We start from the raw sequence: 21,411 nt of genomic DNA, 5'->3' as shown, positions 1-21,411 counted from the left end.
CACACACACACACACACACACACACACACACACACACACACACACACACACACACACACACACACACACACACATTTCTTTGGCGTCTGCTGGACCAATCTAAAGTGTTGAAAATGGCTTGCTCTCTTAGATGATGCAATGTTAATTGTTGAACAAACATGCCATTTCGGAGGTCTCCTGAAAGGGATGATTTTGGAGATACAAGGTTTCATCCCCAACGCCAGCAATTTGGGGAAACCGGCACAAAAAAAGAATGTTTTGGATTGACAGCATCTCACAAAAGCAAGGACACCCCTCATACTGTTGTCAATATTTTATTGTATCTTTACTTGGGACAGCACTGAAGAAATGACACTTTTGCTACAATGTCAAGTCGTCAGTTTAGAGTTACTGTCCATTCAAAAGGGATGATTTTGGAGATACAAGGTTTCATCCCCAACGCCAGCAATTTGGGGAAACAGGCACAAAAAAAGAATGTTTTGGATTGACAGCATCTCACAAAAGCAAGGACACCCCTCATATTGTTGTCAATATTTTATTATATCTTTACTTGGGACAGCACTGAAGAAATGACACTTTTGCTACAATGTCAAGTCGTCAGTTTAGAGTTACTGTCCATTCAAAACTCAACATAAAGCCATTAAATGTCCAAAAGGCTGGCACCAAAAGTACAAACAAAATATTGAAATTGGACCAAGTTAGCCATTTTCACTCACTAGTGTCACGTGACTTGTTTGTGTTACAAGATATGGTTGGTGTAAATGGGGAGCAGGTGTGTTAAAATTTGGTTTCATGCCTTTCACACCCTCTCACATTGGTCACGAGAAGTTTATTATGAGGCTAAAATACGTGGCACATCTCGAAGCAGCCATTAGTGGTTTTGACACAAATGACACCCCCAGCGGGCCGCAGCCACCAAACAGCCCAGACCGGGTACGAGTACCGGTACAAAACATGAGGGTGATTTTATGCTTTTATTGCACTGTGCTTTACCAGAAAATCACAGCATCAAACATGACATTTCTAAACTCTGTATCAATTAGTCAAGTGACATAGTGTAAATTATGAACTACAATAATACACATCTTTGTTTGCTAATACTACTCATATGCTCAGCAGAATGTTTAAAAATACCGTAAATTAATGTTAAATAGAATGAAATGCTAAACAGGCACAAAAAAAAAAGCACTGTATTTTCGACATACAACTCTAAATCATCACTCAAAAGCACAATCTAAATTTTCTCCACATTTTTTGTGACAGTTTTTGTTTGGTGGTGTGCTGTGAGATTTCAAACTTAAAATACTGTATGTGCCTTGGATGAATAAAGGTTGGGAATCACTGGCAATGCAGTGATTGGGGTGGGGGGGGATAAACAAAACAATTAATAGCAGTGTCACACGAGAGTGATTGATAATACCCACCAAAGTTTTTTGAAAGTGATTCAATGACTGGCTCAGGTTGATTTTTTCCAAAGCAAAAGCAGATGTTTTGATGAAACTCAGAAGAGTGATCCGTCTCCTTTCACAAAAGATGACCACATTCAGAGAATGATGACTGTTCAGAGGCTGACATCAGAAGACTTTAGACAATTCAAACGACGGGTCAATTACTAAAATAGCTGTTGACAAATGTGATAATCATTAGCTGTCGATTAATCACCTCGACTGGTAACCGACGGAATTGGCACGATGTTCGGCGTCGTCCTCATGTTTTTTTTTTCCTGTTCTTCTTCCTCATTTTTCTAAATCGGGGACCGGATTAAAACAAATGTCAGCTGTTGGAACGGAAAGTTTTAAAGTGGCATTTCTGTCGCAAGGTTATTCCATGACCACGTGTCGGCCCGGCATAGGGGGAAATAGCAACATTATGTCACAAGGGCAAAGTGAAGCACATCAACAAGCTGCCGCGCTGGATTTATGTTGAATAGGGAGATTGCGTCCGGCTGAAAGGAAGAAGACCTGGCTGGCATCACGAAAGATGTGCAGTTGTTCGATCGGCCAGAAAGTGTAAGAGTCTCCGGGCGTTGCAAGCGGGCAAATGAAGCAGGCACAGAAGGATCTGCTCGCGAGATGCGCCCGTCGATTGTCTGACGCACTTTGAAGTGGAAAACCCCTCGTTTGGGTTTGAAATCGATCTTTTGTGATACCAGTTCTGCACCTTTCCCGACACACCTCATGGGTTCGTGTCATCGCTTTGTTGTGGTGTGCGTGGGGACAAACGCGCGCTCACATCCAATTTCACATCACTTTTTTCGAATAGCCTAATGTTGCCTTCCTCACGTCGTGCACAAGAATGACAAATTTGGTAAATTGCCCAATGAGTTCTGATCTGAAATAGAACGCGCGGCATTGCCGACGCATTTGCGCGGAACTCAAATTAAGGACGACTGTGAACATTAGACTTCAAATGGCTGAAGATGCATTTCAACGGACAAGCTTCTCCTGTATTTGCGACCCCCGCATCAAGATTGATTTCTTTTTCCCTGTCGTCCAGTCGCACAAAGTGCGGCTTCCATATCCCGCGTGGAAACTGAATTGGATTTGAATGACGTTTTGGTCGTTATTGTCTTAAAAAGGGTCTTGGAAAAAGTCAAACCTTGTTTTCTCACACCCAGTGTCCATCGCGCCTGCGCTGTCGGCATTAAATCAAGACAGCGAGTGGAAACGGCGACTGTTCTATCAAGCAGACCCAAAGGAAGGATCTCGCGTTTTTCCAAATTGTCAATATTTTCCCGTTCACAGATTTCAAATGCTGATGCTTGCGATGTCATTATCGCACTGGAAAGTCTGAGTCAGTGGAAACCGGCAGGATGCTTACTAAGCTCGCAATGGATTGGGCCATCTTGGATACAGGACATGCTACCCATTGTCTGTTCATACCATTGCGCACGTCAAATGGAAAAAAAATGGTTTGCTGTGAATGAATGAATGCATTTTACAAACGTGCGTATGCGGATGTGTTGCGCAAGCAAGGATCAGAATGGTGGTCACGTTGATGACATGCAAACCGTAAAACTGAAGTCCTCCTCTCGGGAGACGGCATCATTGTCAAATCAACGAATACATTCAAGTCAATGGAGATTCCTTTTCGCAAAGGGGGGAAAAAAAAAGGTGGTTTGTTCCCTTCTCTCTGTGATCCTGGTGCTTTTTTACACCGTCCGTGTCTGAAAGGATTCATGGGGTCAGCTGACTTGTCAGGTTACAACATTTTCCGCTGTGCGTGTTGTTTTGGTTGTGGTATAGAATGGGGGTTTGCTCAGCAGCTTGACGAGCAACAACAAGAAAACAAATCGTGCCAGGAAGGGGACATTCATTGCAAGTTCATGAATGAACTATCTGAGCTATCCTTTTTTTTAAATTATGTCAATTGTGACATCCAGGGAAGGCAGATTTTTCTTTTCTTTTTTTTTTTTCTTCAAACTGCACCACATGACCTGACAGATGGCGGCAGACCTTTCGTTTTGGCTTTTCATTCTTTCTGTGCAGACGTGTGCCGCAAAACACGATTTGCCAAAGGTCGTCTTTGCTTTTCTCATTCGTGACGGTTCGGGCGACTGCCGAAAATCGCTTCCGTCAGCGCTTATTCTGTCACCGCTTCAACGTTTCCGTTAGTTGTCAGTCCGCCAGAGAAACGTCAGACCCTCAGTGACGGACTACCCACCACTCCTATTTTTTTTTTTTCTTCAAACTGCACCGCATGACCAGACAGATGGCGGCAGACCTTTCGTTTTGACTTTTCATTCTTTCTGTGCAGACGTGCGCCGCAAAACACGATTTGCCAAAGGTCGTCTTTGCTTTTCTCATTCGTGACGGTTCGGGCGACTGCCGAAAATCGCTTCCGTCAGCGCTTATTCTGTCACCGCTTCAACGTTTCCGTTAGTTGTCAGTCCGCCAGAGAAACGTCAGACCCTCAGTGACGGACTACCCACCACTCCTAATGTACCTCGTAAATGTTTAAATTGTGAACAATTTCATACTGTTTTGTTTTTTAGCCACGTTGATAAATGCAGCAGCAGAAATACAGGGTGAACCTGAATGGAAATTAAGCTAAACGAACAAATGCATGCGCTAAACTTAACACGTTATCCGTATAACATCACCCGATATTCTCTTCGCGCTCTCAGCTATTAATACCTCATAAAAGCGAGTTATCACGCCGCATACTTTCCATGAGCAATACCTCGCCCCTCCAGTTTGCATTCTTCCTACCCGTCATGTCTCTGTTACACTTTCCACTCCTTTTTTTTTCTGCTGCTGTTCAGCTGCCATCTGTTTTTTCTTTTTTTTTTTTCTCAGCTGTTCACTCTCTCTCTCACCCTTGTTTTCCCCCCCCCCCCCCCCCGCACCCCCAACTCATTCACTTTTATGTCTTGCACATGCTTTCCCGGGTCTGTGCGTGTAAAATCTGACTTGCCAAGGGGGTTGAGATGATGAGATTTGAACGGAGCGATTGATGTGTCAGATCTCAGGTGACGTCATGACTTTCCTCCGAATCGACACACACTGTCCTTTCCGTCTGATTAGGCGCCATTGAATGATGTTTGTCAAGAGAAAATAGACAAACTCCTCCCACTTTCCCTGCCTGTCGGAACTCAGCGAATCGCCGAGTTAGTGGGCAGGAGCTGTGGGCAGTGCGTCAACGTGTTGCAGAAAAGGGGCCTGGTTAAAAAGGGGGGGCGTGAGAGAGAGAGACAGAGAGAGCTTGAGGACGAAACTGAGTGAGCCATTTCTCCACACCCTAAATGCCGGGAAAATTCCATCAATTTACAGATTGCCACAAAGCCGGTGGATCATTAAGAAAGCAGATTGGTCTTGGACACTGCGGTGCCGCGTAAGGACAGAGGAAGCTTTCAGAAAGAGCCTCGGACAAAATCCAAAAGCTCCCCCGTTTTCCTGCTTTTGGCCACCAGATTACTTCTCGCTCACCCGTCACCCCGAAGAAGGTGACGCTTCCCCGACCTTCCCGTTTCTCTCCTTCCCCTTCATCCCCCCCATCTCAACTGCCTTTCGAGAGCCTCTCGGCAACCCCGAATTCAAGAATTAAGTGGCGGAGATTTCGACGCGCCTCGTTGCCTGCCATGCACATCAAGACCACCAAGTGTAACCACTTATGTCTGGTCGCCTCCGTGACCAATCGGGAAGTGTTCAATCATCCCGATGCTCAGGTAAGCAAAGTGTCTGCTCCTCCGCTTTTCCTGATCCGAATGTGATGCGGCACAGCAGCGGCAGACAGAAATGGGGACTTTCTCTTCCTCTTTTTGATACCGGTTTTGGTGTGACGTTGATACCTCCTCCATCCAAAAGCCCTTCTTGCTACTAAACATCTTCATGCGATTTTTAACTTGGATATCCTTGTCTTTAGTTCTGGGCAGTTTTATTGTGATGTGTTCCGGTGCAGTGTCCCAACCAGGTGCTGGAATTAGGGCAGGCGTACGACGCACTGTTGACAGCGTCTGTCTGGGTCAAGGGCGGATGATGAATCCATGGTTTCAGTTGACTGACGGCCATTTATCCTCATTATTTTGTTGCATAAACGGTGATTGTAACGCATCCATCCATCGAGCTGTACAGTTTCTATTCCGCCGGGTAAATATAGACAAACAACCATAAACGCTTACGTTCACTCCTCGTGTATGTTTTTTTGAATGTGAGAGGATGCTGTAGTACGTGGAGAAAACCCTACAAGTAAGGGGGAGAACTGGCAAACAGAATCATTAAAAAAAAAAAAAAGAAGAAGAAAGTCAAGGAAAAGCTTTCTCTTGCATTTTGGAAGGCGTTCATGGTGGCCAGAAGCTTGGCGGGTTATTTACATCAGTGACTGTAAAGGAGGGGGGGAGCCCATCGAGTGGGCGCGGACAGATGTTGGGCCGCACAGAGAGACTGAACAAAAAAGGTTCTTGATCATCAGGGTCTGAAAAGAGGTTTTCCTGAGTGCTTTTTTTTTTCCCCCAAACAGGCCAAATAATGGAACAAAAGATGAGCCTACACAGCAGGGGTGTCAAACTCATTTTCGTCGCGGGCCACTTATGTATTCCCCCGGCGGGCCGTTATGACAGTGAAACCACAAAAATGTTGAATTGTCTCATTGCATTCTTACTTGTGCATCACAAACTAATTAATGGGTTACTAGTTTTGAAATGAGTCCAACGATAATAGTTTGTTCAATTATTGTTCAAGTGAGTAGTAAACGGTAACAAAAGTATTGGAAAATCTAAACGTTATTTACTACACATGGCCATTTGGCATTTTGGCAAGAATCACGCAAGTACACACACATGATTTTTCTTCTGTGGGCCACATAAAATGAGGCGGCGGACCAGATCTGGCCCCCGGGGCCTTGACTTTGACACCTGCGGCCTACGGTTTTCAAGAAAAACAAAGCTGTATCTAAGAGATATTATTGCCAGTCTTACTTAAGGTACAAGTTTGCTGCAAGTCAGCTCGTATTCATCAGACCTGCTTCAGCCGGCCTTTCGAAACCGGTTTGTGGTGCAGAAAAGGTTGCCGACCGCAGCTGTAAAATGATCTCAACCATCAGGGCGGTGATATGCACATCAGATAAATGACACTACACTTAAGTGTGTTTGTCTTTGTTGTCCTCTGGGACTTTTTACAAATACTCGAGGCTGGCGGTCCCGTCACATTTCTTTTGAGTTATCGTGATCCAATCAATTTGTGAGTTGGTGGTTTGACCATTCTCTCGGATTCTCTTCCTTCTCAATGCAGGCCAGCTTTGAGGCGCTATTCCACGCTTTTGACCCAGAAGCTCAGTTCCAGTACTTCAAGTCCTTCCGTCGAGTCAGGATTAATTTTAGCGACGCGCTGGCTGCGGCAGAGGCGAGACTGCGGCTGCACAAAACTGATTTTCACGGCAAAGAGATGCGCCTCTACTTTGCTCAGGTGACGTCTGCGAGTCACACTATTTTATTGAGGTTTTTTTTTTTCTGTAAAATTTTGCCAGGACTTACGGTCATTGTCTTTTCCCCGCAGTCTGTCCACATCGGGAGTCCTCGCCTTGAGCCTCCAAAGCCCGAGAAGCAGTTCCTGATCTCACCGCCCGCCTCACCTCCGGTGGGCTGGGAGCAGTCTCAGGATGCCATGCCCGTCGTCAACTATGACCTGCTGTGTGCCATTTCCAAACTAGGACCAGGTACATTTGAATCCTTTCCGTCTTCATATAATTAAAACAGATTTAACTCATGTGCACCAATGTACTACTATCAATAGATTTAGGTTGGAAAATGACTTTAGAGTGTTTGTTTCGTCTTGTGAAATTCTATTTATGAATGTAACTGACTCCACCTAGCGCAAAATTGTGGGAGAGAAGACGTTTGACCCCTGCTGGTTAATTAGATCGTAAGATTACATTGCAGCAAAGCAACATCTGAATTTTCTACAAAACGGGGCACAGGCCTCTGAACTCATCTTTTGGGGCATTTACTGCCAGTGAGGATGAGGGTCTGAGAATAGAATCCATTTGGCTGGAGAATATCCTCCAAATGACCAGAGGGCAATGGCAACATTTTTAAACTGGACATTATTTTGGCTTCCAATCCACCCCACCCCGCCCTCCGTGCAGTTTACTGTATACAACTCTGACAAAATCTTAACGTTGTCACTCTAAAATCCATTTTCCATTGTACTCATAAGTTCATTGAGTAGCCCCAGTGGTCGTTAAGGATTGCACTCCTTCATCGATGAATTCCTACATACGACCGTTTTGTAGTTCTCTTACTAACGAACTAAGTTTTGTAGTTCTCTTACCAACTAACTACAAAACTTACCTCCAGGCGACAAATATGAGCTGCACACAGCCACGCCCACCACCCCCAGCGTCGTCGTCCACGTTTGCCAAGAAGAGCTCGGTGACAGCTCGGCTCGGGATGACGGCGAGCCGGACGACGCGGCGAGGACCGCGCGGCCCAAGATCGTCCAGACGCGCCGGCCCGATTACACGCACGGCGTTGAGCAGTTGGCAGCACTGGAGTGACAGCTGGTAAAACATCCCCTGTGATGTCACCGATACGGCGCAGAAGATGTGCTCTCTGAGGTTTGCTCTCTGCATTTGGGAAGGTACCTTGGAGGTGCGGCATTGTCCCGTTGGCGAGGAGACCAACTTAGAATCAGATGCTGTAATTGTGTCTTTTGGGAAAAGATCGGGACTTCTTTTTGAGACGTTCAGCTGTACGATAACAACTGCTCTCCGCAATTCGAGGGTTTGGGATGATGGAGAACTCGGTTTTGAAGTGTGTAAACATTATGTTCATGTTCATGCTTCATGTCACGATCGGATACTTGGTTTATGGATTTGTTAGATGTGCTATTACTAACGTGTGCATGAGATGAGCTTATAATTGACAAAAGATGACCACGCAACATAAATGCAGCATCATGCTTATAAGGAAACATCAAGTGTTGGGTGGGCGGGAAAAAAATGGCTTTTCAATAAAATACAAAAGCTGCATATGACCATATTACGCTCCACTAAATTTCAGATTTCAGTGGTGGTAATTTTGAAATGGTGGGTGTGTGACATCACATCTTTAATATTGTAACTGTTTTGTGTGGCGTATGTATAGTCAACGTGTACATCTTTACAGTCTAATACTGCTCTGAAATGAGAATGTAATATTCGCAGTGTTGTCACCGTTGTCGTTTCTATGTGAAAAGAGCAATGGGAAGTCCCGTTTGTTTGTTTTTTTTTCCTTGTAAACTAGCAAGAAATTGTTAGACTTGTTCTGTGATTCATTCATTTACAGAACTGTCAATGTATGACAGACCCAGCAAGGCCTTTTTCATCTGTGGAACGTGGCAACATGGTGGTTTGGCCTTATCCAGCCATGCCCCCCAAAAAAGATATATATATAAAACTGGGCCATCTTTTTTGTCAGAGTTTGGCTTCATACCGTATATGATGTGCTAAGAATTGTATTCTGATCTAGAAATCACTGTTGCTGAGCCTAAAAGCCAATAAAAGAAATGACTTGAGTATTATACAGCAGTGTCTCCCAGCCTTTTTTGTGCCAAGGAACAATTTACTCCCAAATTGACTTGTGAAACCTGAGCCTGTTGAATTGAACACGAAGCTGATATCGTGGACACACACACACACACACACACACACGCACACACACGTTTATTGCCCCATTTGGACATGTAATGGAAGAGCATTTAATTGTTCTGCCTGTCACTATGTGTTTCTGGCATAAATAGATTAACAACATACATGTGTCGGTCTATCTATACAGTATCTGTCCCTCTGTCTATTTAATCTCTCTCTCTCTCTCTCTCTCTCTCTCTCTCTCTCTCTCTCTCTCTCTCTCTCTCTCTGTGCGCATGTGCCCAATATGTGACGTCATACAACTATCCCGACATACTGTGCAATAATGCCCCCTAGATCAGCATGACAGAGCAATGGGAGCATTCTGTCTGCCGGTCGAATAGATCCTTGCGCTGACATTGGAATGATCTTCAGGTTGTTATGTCATGGAATGCCACGATATGTTATTCCCACATCACAACTTTTCTGTCCACGATCTTCCATCATTTGAAGCATTCAAGCAGTCGAGCCAAGTTTCTTCGGCTTCAAGTTAAATATTTTTTGAATGTAATTTTTTGAAAGCCACTACTCCTATATCCGCTTTAAATAAGTACACACAACCCGACATTCTTTTTCATTGTTGATTATTCTGAAGAAAAAAATAAAACAAGGGACGCAGTCAACAAACATAAGGAGAGGAACCAAAGCATGATCCGGAACCTTGACTTTGCCACAGCTCCTAGCCGGAACCTTTAGCTGCACACTTTAAAAATGGCAGCCAACATAGAGCAAATTTTTCAAGATTTTATTTTAAATAAAATCAGAGAAATTGAAGACCAGAATGTCGACAAAACGTATGTCAATATTGAGTTTTCCCTGCATTGTAGCTGCACTCATGTCGCCAATAAACAGAAGTCTAAACATGTTCGGTTTGAGCAAAACGTTAAAAGTGGCCGCTAAACCATTTTTGCGTTTGTATACCCTGCCTATTCCTTAAAACAAAATGCAACGGCGTAGCAATGGCTTATATACAGTGTTGTGTATACATAGACTAATGGCGGCGTGGCATGGCAGGCTGATTGCACTTCTGTCTTCAAAACGCAAACCGTATTCATGAGTTGCTTATTCCTAGAATGCAACATGACATTTTCTTCAAGTCAAGTAGTAGTAGTAGTTTGGACTGCACATCTTTGAATGTGATTGACTGATGAATTAGTAGTCATTCACAATTTCTCCCTTTCATTGCGTTGTTGTAATTTACAGTACTTTCAGAACTGCACTTCATCACACTGCATCTGGTGATTTTGTTTTTAATATTACGATCCTCTCAAGAAGCTTAATAAGGCAATCAGATCTTTAGCGATTAGTATCATGTTTCATATTTCTTGAACAACAGCTCTGGCGATGTAAATAAAAATCAAGTGTGATTATCTTGATATGGCCAAAATGTTTGATGCAGCCCATGCATAACATCCTTTTAGAGCAGTGGTTCCCAACCTTTTATGGCTGGTGTACCCCCAAACCTTTATGTCATACCCCCTCAGTCATAGAGAATGTAGAACGCATTACACGTGATTTTTAAAGAAAATCATTTTATTTCGTTTCCCCAATTTGCAAATTTTAATTAAATTTGTCTTTTTTTTTTTACTCAAATGAATCATTAAAAAATGCCTTGAACATGAATAGTATAGAGTAAATAAAAAATAGGAATCTGTTATCCTTGACTTCTGATTTCAAAACAATGCATCATTTTGTTGTGTATATGTAATAATACAATGAGATGATTAAACATTCATTTGGTTTCACCCTCGTAACGGCCCTCTCAGGGAAGCCCGCGACAAAAAGGAATTTGACGTCCTTGTTTTTCAGGGTGCATAATATTTGTCTTATTTATTCAATCGTTACGACAGTGCTCCTCAAGTTGTGGCTGCATGCAATGAAATAACCTCAAAGGATAACGAAGACAAAAATTGTGATGACAAGAGTTCAAAGAAGAAACACAAGAAGCACAAAAAACATAAAAGTAAGAAGAAGAAGCGGAAACGAGAGAAGGAGGCAAAAGAGAGCAGTTCCGAATCCGAGGAAGAATTTTCTGCGCATTCCAGGTAAGACTGACAGATCAAAAAATCACACTGGCCAAACAATAGGAAGAGTTTTTTTTTTTTTTTAATGTTGTTTTTGTTAACTCGTTTTTTTTTAAATTATTTTTCAGAAAAGGAGCCCCAACGGATAATGAACAGCCATGTAAGTGTTTTCTATCCTCTCCATATGAATATGAACTGGAAACTTAACTGTTTTCACACTTGGTCTTGACTTGTTATTTCAGGTCAAGGCCTTGACAGTAGCTCCAGAAGTCACAAGCACAAAACAGGAAAGAAGAAAAAGAAGAAGAAGAAGAGGAAGAGGCACAAGAGCGAGAGACAAGGAAATTCATCTGATTCTGATACAAAGCAGAGGAGGAGTAAATGTGCTCCAAGCTTGTTGCCAAGGCCTTGTGAGGAGTTGCCTGATATCATCCCAAAACAGGTAAAAGGAAGACGAAGAAGAAGCTTAACTGGGATCCGACGTGATTCATGGTCAAAGTAACTTACTACGACTTAAAGCTTGAAGATAACTAACTCGTCTGTGCTCAACCCAGGACAGCTCCAGTGGAGCAAAACCAGACGGGGGAAAAAAGAGACGCTCCCGTTCACATTCCCACGGTTCACATTCCAGCTCGGAAGGATGGAGTTCTCGACCCGGCAAACGAAAAGCCAGATCTCGCTCACACTCCAGTTCACAAGGTCACCGCACCTCATCCAGGTACTGCGCACCGAAGGACGTATGAAATACGGCCAAAAATGCTCAAATCATTGAAATTGTAGGGATTGAAAATATGCGTCTGTGCATAGGTCCTTAGACACGAGAGATGGTTTGGACCCGTCCACAGAGTCCAAAGACGATGCCGCAAAAAGCATACACCCGCTGTCTCCAAGTTCTAAAAAAAGAGATATAGAACAGCAGAGTTTGGACCATAATCACGTGCCGGCAGAGACCACAGCAAGAGCCGCCGGAGAACATTCAGGTACAGATCGAGGCTTTTATGCTGCCCATTCTGATATCATCAGACTCCATATGTCCATATTTCCATCCCCTCATTAAACAAAAAATAGGACCGTATTTCAAATGGACAGCACAGAAAGCGCACAAACCTCGATTATGATTCACTTCATCGTTTGGTCTGTACCACGTCCATTGTGAAGGAAAGCGGCAGGGGACGTTGGACTGCACTCAGGCTGGGCTCGACTTGGCTGCTGGCTGCAAAGTACGAGCTGCGAGTGATCGGCTTTTGTCATCGGCCATGGAAGGCATTGATCGCTATATGCTGATCACATACTTTTCCACGGAAATCGGACGATCGATCGGAGCATATTAATTGACTAAGATGAAAATGAGGGACATTTTCGCCATCATTATAGTTAATTTTATCGATGCAAAATGTACTTTCATTTCAGTATTTTTTTTTTTTAAATTTGTTAATGAAAACACTTTTTTGCAATTTTTGTTTGTTTTTTATTTATTTATTTTGGGGATAATTATCATAAACTTGATCTAGATTGGGCTGGACCATTTCTATGTAAATACTTTTTTCTTAATTCTGGTGGTAGTTTTACCTTCCACTTCTCTTATGACCATCCTAAAACTCTGATTGTGCCTTCATGTTGTAGCTGAAGATTGTGCTGCACCTCCATCTGTGCCAAACCCATCCAGTCGGGCTCAGCGGTCTGAGGAGCCCGTTCAGCCCGTTGAGCCACGGCTGAAGGCATCGGAACACATCTCGGCCAGTGCGAGGAAATCCCCTGCAAAAAAGCGCTGCAAGCCATCCAAGTCCCCGTCAAGGAGCAGAGAAGAGAAGTCATCTAAGCGGCAGAAGAGATCCAGTTCACCTTGCAGGACTCACAGGATGAGGTCCAGCTCCAGATCCAGATCCAGGAGTTCTTCAAGGAGGAAGCGATCCCGGTCGAGGTAGGTTTCGAATCTGCTCGGGAGGATTAGTTGTGGTAACAGTCTTCGAAAAACGACATGTGGTCGATGCAGGTCCAGAAACCGGAGGTCCCGAAGGTCACACTCTGTGTCGCGAGCTCGGAGGCGGCGAGGGACCTATAGCCAGAGGGACCGCTGGAAACGAGAGCCGAGCAGCTCGCCTGAGCTCATTCTACGCAAGAAAAGATCCCCTACATGGAAACATAGCGCTAACCTTGACGGCTCTCAACGAATCAGTGAACTAGGTCAGATATAACAAATTCGCTGCATGCATTGTCTACTTCATGTCTGCACAGTTCCCACTACACACCGCAGACAAACTTGACTGGAATGAGCCGTTGCAACATAATGTGAGTTGGTGACTACTGGTAGTGAGAAAATGACATGAAAAAGGCAAAAAAAAGTGGTCTCGTGTCGTATGTGAGACATTCAGGTTCTGTGCACCGGGCTGTCGAAGTCTCAGGCCCTCTTCGGAGAGGTGCACTGGAAGGAGTTTTGGGCGCGCGGTGTGGCCACTAAGTTTGTCGGGCTTTGAAGCAGCGCCGGGCGTATATAGTTGATTCATCCACGGATGTTACGTCAAATTATATAAGAGTTGGAATAACCCCAGAGCTAAAAGTAGGGAGGAGTAATTGGTTTGTTTTTGTTTTTGGGGCATGCTGGTCCCAATATGTAGGGATATATTTTTTAATCTGATGACAATGACAAAATAATTTCAAAGACACCTCAAGGTTAAACTCATGTTGTACCCCAGTGAAGGGTACCTGAAAGTGTTTGATTTTGAATGCTTTTGTTTTCCTCCTTCACAGTCATTGAATTGTGCCGCTCGGTGGAAACGTGGCTTTTATGTTCCCCTCAGGCAAAGAGCAACTTCTGGAAATTGCCAAGGCCAATGCGGCCGCTATGTGTGCCAAAGTGGGTATGACCATCCCCGCCAGCCTGAGAAGCTCGATGCTGCCGCTGGCCTTTCCAAGCATGGCCATGAACGCCGCTATGACGGCCGGTAGGAACGTCGGTTGGAGGCGTCGCGTTCACGCTTCGGCGATAATTCAACATCTTTCCCTCTCTGCCTCGCAGCCACCATGACGGCTGCCTTGTCCAACATCAGCACATTATCCTCACTGCTGCCGCTGCCCACCATCACCAACAAACCTCCCGGTGCGAATCTCAGCAGCAGCATCAATGCCGCATTGGAGGAAGTGAAAAAGAAAGTAGCCAAGCAGGCCAACATCATCAGCATTAAGGAGTTCACCGACGTAAGTGCCCCGTTTCGTCTCGGAACACAATGTTGAAGATTTGCTTCTCAGCAAATGATAGCTTGTTCTTGTTTTGATTCTGTAATTTAAGGATGAGCTCATTTTTATTACTTCCAAGCGTCTCCCTCATAATCCTAACGCCAATTACACATTGCTACCCTGCGCACCCTTCATGTAGACCTTCGTGTTCTTCCGTATTTCAAGAATGGAGACCGGTGAAAGGCACTCACAAAGTCAATCACTTTGAACACGAGCCGAGCGAGACATGGCGCCCAGTTATATGTTGCAAAAGCAGTCGTGTATTCTCACCTTGGAAACTTTGGACCCAAGGTATGTGCTTCCAAGCACATACTTGCCTTGCCTCTCCTCAGCTATACAACACTACAAGAGTTAAGAGCGTGAGGGCTCCAAATGAGCCATACATGCGAGAACGACTGATTTACACAATACGTCGCAATCATATCAGAGCTTTTATTGGCCGAAAGCTCAGATAGGGAGAAATCATTGTTTTTCTTAAATGTTGTATTTATTGGTGTAATGGTTCCTTGTTTGTAGGTGCAGTGAACCACTGCAGACAATTAACCCACTGCAAAAAAAAAGGAAAAGATCTATCCATCTGGATGGATGGATGGATAGATAAATAGATACGCATATCACAAATCCAGACCCCCCAAAAAACTACGAATGAAATGAACCTGACAGTGTCACCAACATTCCACCAGATAGCGCTAAAGTAGTACCCTCGAGGATATGCCATAATTTATTGGGCAACCCCCCCCCCACAGCTCTGGATTACCGAAAGTAAACTCCGGCCGCCACTTTGACGAACCAAGGATTTGAGGGTTTAATCCTACCTGATGTCACTCTGTTAAAATGTGTTTTATTGCAGATACATTGCTTGCCTCTGATTGCAGCAAAGCCTGGGTTTGTGTTTTTTTTTTGTTTTTTTTTTTAGAAATGCCAGATGATTGTGGACAGCAAAGGCGAGCTGCCGGTGGCGGTACCTCCTGTGCCGGTGGACGAGGAGAACAGGAAACCATTTGGGGGATTGTTTCTGCGAGAACACAAGGCCATCAGCTTCAACGTCATTGTAAAATGCACACACGTTCCACAAATGAAATTATTCAAGACAAAATGTCATGATTCCTTCCTCTGCCCCACGCCCAACACATCACGTAATAGTTTTTGAATAATTTTGCTTGTTACTTAGAAATTTAAAAAATCGCACCTTTTGTGGATGGACTTAAAAAGTTCCTGTGGCAGCGTATATTCTTTCAAAATCAATTCACTGTCTCACAAAATGAGATCATTTGACTCGTGAATGGGGAAAAGTGATTCATAGTAACCGCAACATGTTCACCTTCCAGAACACGACAGTGCGACCCACTGCCCGAAGTGATGCGGGCATGGCAAAAGAGTTTCCAGTGTCTTCAGGATCGCAGCACCGTAAAAAGGTCTCAGCGAAAGATTGACCGTTGCCTATGAGAGCTCTTTTCTTTTCTTTGAGATTGTAAGTGATGCAGTGTTGTCCCATCCAGGAAAGTCAGACAACGGACGCCTACGGAGATTGGGTTCCGGTAGAAAAAACGTCAGATGAGACAAAGAGCGCCGCTGTTCCCGAAGCAGCAGCCAGCTCATCATCAGATACCAGCGAGTCTTTGAAAGCAGCAGAGTTGCCGGGGACGACGGAGGCCTCGGCGGTAGATGACGACAGCGTGTTTCCTGGTCCACCGCCGCAGGTTGAGAGCTGCAGTGAGAACGAACATTCGGTCCGTTTGCGCGAGTGCCACATGTGTTGAACATCGTTCGTCTTTGCAGCCCGTCGACATCTCTCAGGCTGTGAGCGAGAGGATCAAAGCTCAGAAGCGATTGGCCGAAAACCCCTACGACGTCAACGCCATTTGCATGCTTAGCCGGGCCCAGGAGCAGGTAGATGTTTGCTATTGTTCTTGAATGGATTTTTCAATTGTAATTTTCTTTTAAAATTCCATTTTGATTCACATTATTAGGTAGCAATCATCTGGGAATTTTCAAACTTTGAAGGTTGGCTCTTAATAAGAAAATGAATTCGAGTTGGGCAAAATATATATATTTTTTTTTATTTCATTCAAGTACAGTTGAAAATGACGAGTCAGTTGCCTGAAAGGGTTTAGCGAAAATGCACCTAGAGAACCTTGAGAGATGTTTTTTGTTTTTTCAATCAACTTTAGTGGAAGGAAAGGGACTCTTCCCATTTAACATTTAAACAGCACTATGTTGATATTTTTGGATGCGGGAGGATTTTTACAATGCAATACAATAAACCTTTATTTATATAGTGCTTGCACAACAGTTGCAGTACTTAATTTTTGAATGGGTCAGGGGTGGACATTGGAAATATTTAACTCAACTTTCTATTTGTCTTCTTCAATGAAAAAAAAAATTGTTCAGTCAAATATTGAAACTTACAACTAAATGTGAAATGTCATGCTTGCTGTCCTGCGTGACATATTTGGTCGCCATTACTGCCATAAAAGCCCAGATCTTGTTTCGGTTGCAACCCTCACATAAACAAGCCACACGCACACGCACACACACACACACACACACACACACACACACACACACACACACACACACAGACACACACTGGGTTGCTACCATGGTTGTGTATGGGCTCTGGTATGAACCTCGCAACACCAGGTACGCTCTTTGAGCTCATCTCAAGTTTTCCTTTCACAGGTGGATGCATGGGCCCAGTCCAACACTGTTCCTGGTCTTTTCACGGGCTCGACGGGAGCGCAGGTCCTCTCCTCAGAGGAGCTGTCCAACAGCGGCCCACAGGCCTGGCTGAAGAAGGTAAAAGGCACAACACAATGAGACCTTAAACAATACACAGTCTCACACTGTTGGAACGTAACTGCTGGTGAGCAGCAGGCTTGATTCATCTTTCACTGGAAATCCAAAATAGTCAATGATAAAATGATTCCTTAAAGAAAAAGGCAATTTAATGACAAAAGTGGATATATCAGTGGCGTCCAAGCTCTAGCCCGAGGGACATTTGCGTCCTGTCATCCCTTGTTTAGCAGACTCTGGCGTGTACTAAAATGAACAATTTGAGACCACCCCTGTTGTTTGACTGCATTGTGCTCCACATACTTACTTTCTACATCGGGTGGCAAGTAGGGATGAATTATTATGTAAAATAATTTAATTGCGCTTTTTTCTGCCCCCTCCAAATTGTGATTGCGATTTAATTGCCATTTTTTCGAATGTATTTTTGATCAATCAATCTTTATTACAACACACAATATCAGATCAATTATTCATTATAGGATACAGTACTAAGATAAAGGACATGAAGCTGTAATATGACTACAATAAGAGGTATGAACCTCGTAAATATCTTGATGTGCAGTTTGGGATTTACCATGACAATCTAATTCTGCCACACAGGTGTAAGTCTATATAATATAATCAGTAAAACACCAACTAAAGTGCAGATTACAACAATAATGCAAAAAGTCACTGGCTTTACCATACATATCACTTAATTTCATGAAACATTTTATGTAAAAGTAGACTGCACTTCTTAATCACTCAACTTATCATACGGACCAATAAATAAATAAAACAGGCATGTATAAAAAAAAATTCAGTCTACGGGTCTCCAGCGTGTATCCTCACTAACATGTAGGAAAAGTAAGATTATACCTGTTGATTACATAAAACTGGTCGTATTTAAACGTTTCAGCACCCGCAGGCATTACGGCATCTCACCGATGAAATCAGGGGTTCTCGAATGGGGTATGCATATATCACTGAAGCCAATTTAAAATCACTGTCCAGTTTAAAACACAAGTTCAAAACTGTTGGCTTTAGATAAAGGAGCCAGGGGGTTCAAGTCAGCAGGATGAGATCTCCAAGGGCCCCTGGATCCAAACATCTGTTTTCCTTTCATTTCATATTCAATAAATTCCATGCCATTTGGGTCTTGATTTCCTCCAGACAGGACAAAAGTAAGCGTCTGATTTTGCTCAGCAGTACATAGTCATCCGCATAGCAGCGGAAGCACCTAAAGGGTTTAGATGCAATGAAAACAGCAGATGTCCCAGAATTGAACCGTGTGGAACATCATGCGACACTGGGGCAATGCAGGACTCTGAGGAAATGGTTGACCATATTGTTCAACTGCTTCACAAATTTGATGTCGTTGTGTGCTTTCTTAAGCTTAGGCCTAGTCTGATAACCCTCAAATGTCTCGGTTAGGACCAATTCCTCAGGGCAGCGCCGGTATCGGGCGGCGTTGGAGAATTTTTGATGAGAAAAATGGGCTGGAGGGCAGGAGAGGGACTCGGGAGGAACCGTGAAGGCACAGTGGAGCCGATCATCATTGACTTCAAGGTGGACCGCAAAGGTCAGAAGGTCGCATACTTCCTCCATGCTTGAGATGAATGGTGATTCAAAACGCTTTTTGTTTGATTCAGGACTGGTTGCTGAAGGAGAGAAGCCACAGAAACCAACAGGGGGACTGGTGGTAACCAAGGACCTCATGGGTAAATGGCACGGTTGTGTAATACCTCCTCAATTGATGAAGTGGCCGCATTAGATAACTGGAAAGGCACCATGAGATTTTGCACTCTGACAAAATGATTGGTTGGTTCATTTCAAGATCAGAAAACCTTCATTCGTCTCACAATACAGAAATTCCCAATTTACAGCAGCAAAATTATGAAAGGGAGAAAGTAGAAGACAAAAAGTATATAAATAAATATAAAATATGAATACAAGCATATTAAAAATGGGTGAGTGGGGTTGAGTCCAGGTTTCAGGACCGTCTATTCAATCGCCTGACAGCAGTCGGCAGGAACGAGGGGTGCAGGGGTGCCCGATCTTTTTTGACCGAAGATCCATTTTTTAAGCAACCAGCCTCCCACAATCAACCTGTCTGCGGGCTACCAGTCGATCGTGATTGATGTATTGGGCACCCCTGATTAAAACAAAGAAAAAACTACAATGGTAGCTGGAATAATACATTACAAAGTACTGTTTTATGTTAATGGTCAAAACCCCCAAGCTTCGAGACCTCCTGATTTCATTTCCTCTTTCCATAAAGGCAAGCATCCAGTGTCAGCTCTTATTGAATTGTGCACCAAGAAACGGATGACGCAGCCTGACTTTGTCATGGTTCACCACAGCGGCCCGGACCACCGCAAGAATTTTCTCTTCAAGGTAAAATAGCTTTTTTTTATATCTGCTCTTACCGGGCTGCTGTGGACTGGGTCACATTACTCATCAATGCATTGTGTGCTCACCAGGTGACAGTGAACGGTGCGGACTATCAGCCCCAAACAGCTAGTCCCAACAAGAAACATGCCAAGGCCATGGCAGCAACCGTGGCACTGCAGGCTCTTGGAGAGGTAACACAGTCCAAGGCCTCAATGAACGAGACAGGAGGAAAATCCTTACGATTTTAGAAGCATTGTTTTTTTTTTAGATTTCAATTCAAATCTGACTCCTGCTGCCATTGGTGGAAATCTGTGAGTCATTTTGGCTGACCTCAAAAGCTTTATAATTGCCGGTAGATGCCACAAGATTGCGGCAAAATCACTTTTCGACCAGACTATGGCTTGACGAAATGAAGTTCCTCCCCACACTTCAACATACTATCGCGCCGTGACACCAAGTTGCCACAAGATGGCACCAAAGTATTAGTTTCATATTTCTCAGGGCCTGAGCACGAAACGGAGAATAGGTGCGTTTTTCAACCAATACCAGACGATGGGATCACAACCCCTACCCCATAAAAATCCGTGAATATCCAAAAATTCACAAAAAGTGAATCACAAATTCGCAGGGAAACTCCGTTGGTGAATTTGTGAGTAGCCAACCACCGATACATTTGAGATCCTTAAGTTTGCCGTAAATGTAATTGTGTTCATGATGTTACGTACCGCTTATTGTAACCTAGGGCGTCCTCGGTTTACAAGCGTTTCGATCTTTCACTAAGTGCAGGTTACGCGGTGACCTAGTCTTGCAGCAGTGTAAGAATACACCGTCACGTGGGAGTAGAAACACCCACATCCCTCTGTAGCAGCTACATCATCCATAGCTGGGTTTTGTGTGTGTGTGTGTGTGTGTGTGTGTGTGTGTGTGTGTGTGTGTGTGTGTGTGTGTGTGTGTGTGTGTGTTCACCAGGTTCCAGCTGATGGACCCGGACTCTATACTGGTCCTGTCTTCACGGCCGCTTCCACTGGCCCCCTCTTCTCCACATAGATAACGAGCCGTCATCTGGTTATCTGACCGTTGTTCTTTTCTTCTCAATTTCTATCTGCTTCTATAGTTGTACAGTACTGTACAATAGTCTTAAGCCACTCTCAGATTTATTGTTTTAGCAATGCCACAATGGCCACATACAAGGTCTCTACTTCCTCCCTCATGGAGGATGTCGGAAAGGCAACAGGTGCCATTTTGATTTTGGAGGGATGGATAGTTCCGTTGCAATCATGATTTAAATGGATATTGGGTACCACTTTGTATCTCTATTCTTAACAAAATGTAATGGGTTCCTACTTGGCAAAAATAAGTTATTTGGGATTATTTTTTTTTTACATTCTGTTAACACTATGTCTCAAATTTTAATGTTTAAGCGCGCGAGCGACTGCTGTTGGGGGTGGGGGGGAGGCAAAAGGAGTGTCGGCCTTTTGCACAGTGCCGTATATAGACAACCGGAATTTGAACTTGTTCAACTTGTGAAAGATTTTAAAATTAAACGGCAACAAGGATTGTGAAATAGTCTCTGTCAATATCCATTTGTAGTGTAGTCGTAGTACAGACAACAGATTGTTACGCATACTCATGCATTGTGTCTTAAAAATAAAGCTATTTATGTCACATGTTGGAGGAATTGTGTGTTTGGGTGTCATGCTGGGAGTGGCCTCGGTTGCAGACAAAGATGGAGCCAGCGACACACGCGTGCAGCCAAAGCAGGTAGGAAACCTGAATTTTTGTAATGTGATGTTTTCTGGGTTCCTCACTGCGACAGGTTCAAATTTTGATGTCGAAGCAGTCCAGGGGGTGGGGTGGGGGTGGGGGGCAGCACTTTATTACC

General features: G+C 43.9%; 2 protein-coding genes across 3 annotated transcripts; both read left to right on the top strand.

Annotated features, from left to right (window-relative positions):
* Nucleotides 1-4,686: 4,686 nt before the first annotated feature.
* rcan1b (regulator of calcineurin 1b) lies at nucleotides 4,687-8,998 on the top strand. Its single transcript, XM_019868107.1, has 4 exons — nucleotides 4,687-5,167; nucleotides 6,729-6,902; nucleotides 6,993-7,152; nucleotides 7,793-8,998. Exons 1-4 carry the CDS (start codon nucleotides 5,081-5,083, stop codon nucleotides 7,990-7,992), a joined length of 621 nt encoding a protein of 206 aa, XP_019723666.1. The 5' UTR covers nucleotides 4,687-5,080; the 3' UTR covers nucleotides 7,993-8,998.
* A 773-nt stretch (nucleotides 8,999-9,771) lies between these two features.
* On the top strand, nucleotides 9,772-21,194 carry sonb (SON DNA and RNA binding protein b). Of its 2 annotated transcripts, none has more exons than XM_019868151.1 (20): nucleotides 9,772-9,896; nucleotides 10,953-11,147; nucleotides 11,255-11,286; nucleotides 11,369-11,568; nucleotides 11,681-11,844; nucleotides 11,934-12,106; nucleotides 12,750-13,047; nucleotides 13,120-13,310; nucleotides 13,925-14,068; nucleotides 14,143-14,321; nucleotides 15,277-15,411; nucleotides 15,689-15,775; nucleotides 15,860-16,060; nucleotides 16,140-16,250; nucleotides 17,043-17,159; nucleotides 18,570-18,717; nucleotides 18,788-18,856; nucleotides 19,417-19,532; nucleotides 19,619-19,720; nucleotides 20,499-21,194. In XM_019868151.1, the coding sequence occupies exons 1-20, from the start codon at nucleotides 9,814-9,816 to the stop codon at nucleotides 20,574-20,576; spliced, it is 2,823 nt and encodes a 940-aa protein (XP_019723710.1). In that variant the 5' UTR covers nucleotides 9,772-9,813; the 3' UTR covers nucleotides 20,577-21,194. The 2 variants fall into 2 exon arrangements, with proteins under 2 accessions (XP_019723710.1, XP_019723709.1); XM_019868150.1 differs by having other exon boundaries at nucleotides 12,744-13,047.
* Nucleotides 21,195-21,411: the final 217 nt, after the last annotated feature.

The sequence above is a fragment of the Hippocampus comes genome, unplaced genomic scaffold, assembly GCF_001891065.2.
Source record: "Hippocampus comes isolate QL1 unplaced genomic scaffold, H_comes_QL1_v1.1 scaffold157, whole genome shotgun sequence".
NCBI classification, from domain to species: Eukaryota; Metazoa; Chordata; class Actinopteri; order Syngnathiformes; family Syngnathidae; genus Hippocampus; species Hippocampus comes.
Note: the sequence above shows the minus strand (reverse complement) of the source record. Positions and strands in the feature narration are given on the sequence as shown.

What these genes read in the sequence shown, in the direction of transcription:
- rcan1b (XM_019868107.1), top strand. Translation starts at nt 5,081, where the DNA reads ATGCACATCAAGACCACCAAGTGTAACCACTTATGTCTGGTCGCCTCC. An exon ending in TGCGCCTCTACTTTGCTCAG is followed by an intron (nt 6,903 to 6,992) that starts GTGACGTCTGCG and finishes TTTTCCCCGCAG; the next exon opens with TCTGTCCACATCGGGAGTCC. An exon ending in CATTTCCAAACTAGGACCAG is followed by an intron (nt 7,153 to 7,792) that starts GTACATTTGAAT and finishes ACTTACCTCCAG; the next exon opens with GCGACAAATATGAGCTGCAC.
- sonb (XM_019868150.1), top strand. Translation starts at nt 9,814, where the DNA reads ATGGCAGCCAACATAGAGCAAATTTTTCAAGATTTTATTTTAAATAAA. An exon ending in AGGAAGCGATCCCGGTCGAG is followed by an intron (nt 13,048 to 13,119) that starts GTAGGTTTCGAA and finishes TGGTCGATGCAG; the next exon opens with GTCCAGAAACCGGAGGTCCC. An exon ending in CTTCAAGGTGGACCGCAAAG is followed by an intron (nt 18,718 to 18,787) that starts GTCAGAAGGTCG and finishes TGTTTGATTCAG; the next exon opens with GACTGGTTGCTGAAGGAGAG.